Source organism: Condylura cristata, unplaced genomic scaffold, assembly GCF_000260355.1.
Source record: "Condylura cristata isolate star-nosed mole 26May11 unplaced genomic scaffold, ConCri1.0 scaffold00029, whole genome shotgun sequence".
Lineage (NCBI taxonomy): Eukaryota > Metazoa > Chordata > Mammalia > Eulipotyphla > Talpidae > Condylura > Condylura cristata.
This window is the reverse complement of record NW_004567130.1, coordinates 9,419,521-9,422,688: the sequence shown is the minus strand read 5'-3', so window position 1 is coordinate 9,422,688 and position 3,168 is coordinate 9,419,521. Positions and strand designations below refer to the sequence as shown.

Sequence of the window (3,168 nt, the reverse complement as noted above, 5' to 3'; positions counted from 1 at the left end):
CCTCCCCTCCCCCTCCCACCCACCTCCTGAAGTATTGGCCAATCACCCCAGCGGGCATAAAGTGGTTGCCAGCCCGCAGGGCTCCCAGCCGGGAGGTGTCACCCCCACCAAGCACAGGCCGGAGCTCGGCACCCAGCATGTGGGCACCACTTACTTGGAGGACGCTACTCAGTAAGTACTTCCTTCCTCTCCACCAGGACTTGCTTGCTGCACCCATGGGTGCTGGCCCTCTGTCTTCCGGAGCTGTGGTGGCAGGCACTGGGCAGAGGGATGCTGAAAAGGGGAAAGAGCCAGGAGGACAGGCAAAGAGAGGGGTCTGCTCAGAACCTAGCATTGGCACAGGGTGAAGAAAGGGTATCCCTGGAGGGCTTCCAGGGGGAGGTGATATAGAGGCAACTCTGGGAGTGAGGGAGGGAGGGGTTGGGTGAGAGGCTGGGAAGGAGGAGGGAGGTAGGTGCTCTGGCCCGCGGAGGAAGCTGGGCAGGAACATGGTGCCATGTCTGGAGGAGCGGCGGGGTGGCGGGCCCTCCTCGCCCTCCTCGCCCCGATTCGCGCGGGGGGCCCAGGATGATAGACAGTCAGGAGCCGGGACCCCAGGTCCACACAATCTCACAGCACACTTAGCCACACCCACAGGGTGGCAGCACACAGAGCCATGTGACCCCAGCCAAAGCCCTCAATCTCACCAAGCTAAGGAACCCCACACACAGCCCCCGGCCTGGGGTGGTTGGGGCTCAGCACCTGTGTGCGGCCAGCTGCTCCCCGGAGCCTTACGGAGACCCAGACCTGGACGCACACCCACCAGACACCCTCACACTCACAGGGGCTCCCCTCTGAAGCCCGGCAGCGGGTACCTGAGAGCCAGTGAGGGGTGCTGTGTGGTCACTGCGCCCAGCCCCTACGCCCTCCCCAGCAGCGTCTTCCCCAAGGGGCCGAAGGGGGAACATGGTGTCACTGCCTTCCGGGCCCATTGCGCCACAGACCCCTTCCGACCACGTGACTGCTGGTGCCTGATGGGTGGGGGGAGGCGGCAGCTGGCAGCTGTGCCCGCCCCCTGGGGCCTTCCAATGGGCTCAGGCGCCCCGGTGCACCTGCGGAAGGAGCGTGGGAGGCCAGACGCCAGTGCTGACCTCGTGGGGCCTGGGCTGTTCCTTCAGCGCCCTGGTTTTCCTATAAGTAAAAGGGGGGCTGGATCTCGGGAACCTCTGGGGGGGATGGCAACCTCCATGGCTCTGCAGACATAACTGGGGTGCCGGGCTGCTCCTGGACACCACCGGCATGGAGGATGGGGTTGGGTGACAGGTGACAAGGGGTCCAGTGCCTGGGATAGCAGCCACCCCTGGGCCCAGAGGTCTCCCCGAGAGTTCCTACTTACTGGGCCAGTTCCTGGGTTCAAAGCACAGCCCGGCACAGGTGCTCCACGCCACGGCCTTTCAAATGCCTCCTTGGGGTATCCTTGCCACTGTTTCAGGTGCTGGGCAGTGACCGCTGGGAAGGGGACTGCGCCCACGCGCCCTTGCACAGCCCAGGCCCACCCCCGAGGCGCAAAGCCAGGGCCCTGGGGCCGCACGTTCTGAGGTTCTCTTGAGCCCCCCCCCCAGAGCCCCACCTCTGGCTTTCTCTGCCAGTCAGATGACCGGCCCTACTCTCCTTGGCTCCAGGTCTGGCCCTCGGACTCCTGCTCCTGAGGGCAGCAGCCATGGGCGGCTGCTCTGGCAAGTACCATGAGCTGCTTAGGCAGCTCCAGCGCCAGGCTGACTTCATGCAGAACCCCAGCATGCTCCTGGAGCCCTACGTGAGTGTCTTGCCCTTGGGGTGTCTGCGTCTCTGAACTGCGGGTTGAGCCCTAGGAGGGTCAGGCCCACTGAGTCCCCAGCCCCTCTCATAAGGTGTGCGTGGGGTGACCGAGCCCCCAGCTTATTCCGTGGTCATGGGGAATGTTTCAGGCCCAACCCTGAGATGCCAAGGAGCCAACGCAGCTGGTCCAGCTCAGCGGGACTGGTGTGACGCTCGCTGCATCACCCCCTTCGCCCTGTCAGCACGTTTGCTGCACACCTGACCTGCACACCTCGCTCAGGTGCCCGGGGACGAGGCAGCCCGCAAAGCAGCCCTCCGCACTGGCTCCCTACAGCTCAGTCTCTGCTGTGGGGCCGCCCCACCCCACCCCCGGGCCCCGCTCCCTGCTTGCAGGGGCGTCCTCTCCCCTTTCCAGCCTCAGTTTTCTGCATGTGTACAGGGAGGAGGTCGGCTAGAGGGTGCATGAGTTGTAGCGGTTCAAACCAACCAGAGCAGGCGTGTCTGTGTCTGTGCACGCGTGCACGTGTGCTCCAGCACTAAGTCCCCTTCCCCCTCCCCCCAGATCCACATCCAAGGCCTGGATGTGCCGGTACTGCAAGAACGCTGCAAGGAGCGCCCCGGGGCCTTCCCCAGCGAGGATGCCCTGCGGGGGCTCAGCAGGCCAAGCTTCCTGCATGCACTGGACACCAGGCTGAGCCACACCCTGCACAGACTGAAGGCTCTCCAGAAGGGTCTCCCCGAAGCCAAGTTCTTGGAGGCAGCCGTGCTAAACATCCGCGGGTTCAGGAACAACATTCACTGCATGGCCCAGCTGCTCCCGGACACCTCAGAGGCCACGAAGCCCACTCAGGAGAGCCCGTGGGTCTTGCCGTCGGCAACCTCTACCTCAGACACCTTCCAGCTCAAGTTGGAGGGCTGCAGGTTCCTGAGTGGCTTCGGCCGCTTCATGCACGCCGTGGGGCAGGTCTTCAGGGGCTGGCGGTTGAGCCCCAGCCGCAGCCGTAGACACAGCCCCCCCCCAGCCCTACGGAAGGGGGCCGGCAGGACGCGCCCCTCCAGCAAGGGCCAGAGACTGGTGGTCAGGGTACAGCTGCTGCGGTAGCCTTAGGCCCCCTGTAGGGTGCCCTACAGGACATGCCTCCTCAGGGTCTACCCTTGAAGAGCACTTTAACAGGTGGGCCCAGGCAGGCCCCTTCACCTCCTCAGGGAGGGATGGGGGCAGGGGGCAGGCTGTGGTATACCTGACTTCGCCCGTCTCAATGGGGCGTCAGGGTTGGATCACGCGTGGCCAACTTTCCATTGATTCAGGGGTCTGATGACACAGGCTGACTCACCACAGACTGTCTCCCCCCACCCCCCGGCTCCCCGGAG

The 3,168-nt window shown here is 64.8% G+C and overlaps 1 protein-coding gene across 1 annotated transcript; it reads left to right on the top strand.

Annotated features, from left to right (window-relative positions):
• Positions 1–1,699: 1,699 nt before the first annotated feature.
• Positions 1,700–2,899, top strand: OSM (oncostatin M). Its single transcript, XM_012730834.1, has 2 exons — positions 1,700–1,795; positions 2,360–2,899. Exons 1-2 carry the CDS (start codon positions 1,700–1,702, stop codon positions 2,897–2,899), a joined length of 636 nt encoding a protein of 211 aa, XP_012586288.1.
• The last annotated feature ends 269 nt before the right edge of the window (positions 2,900–3,168 follow it).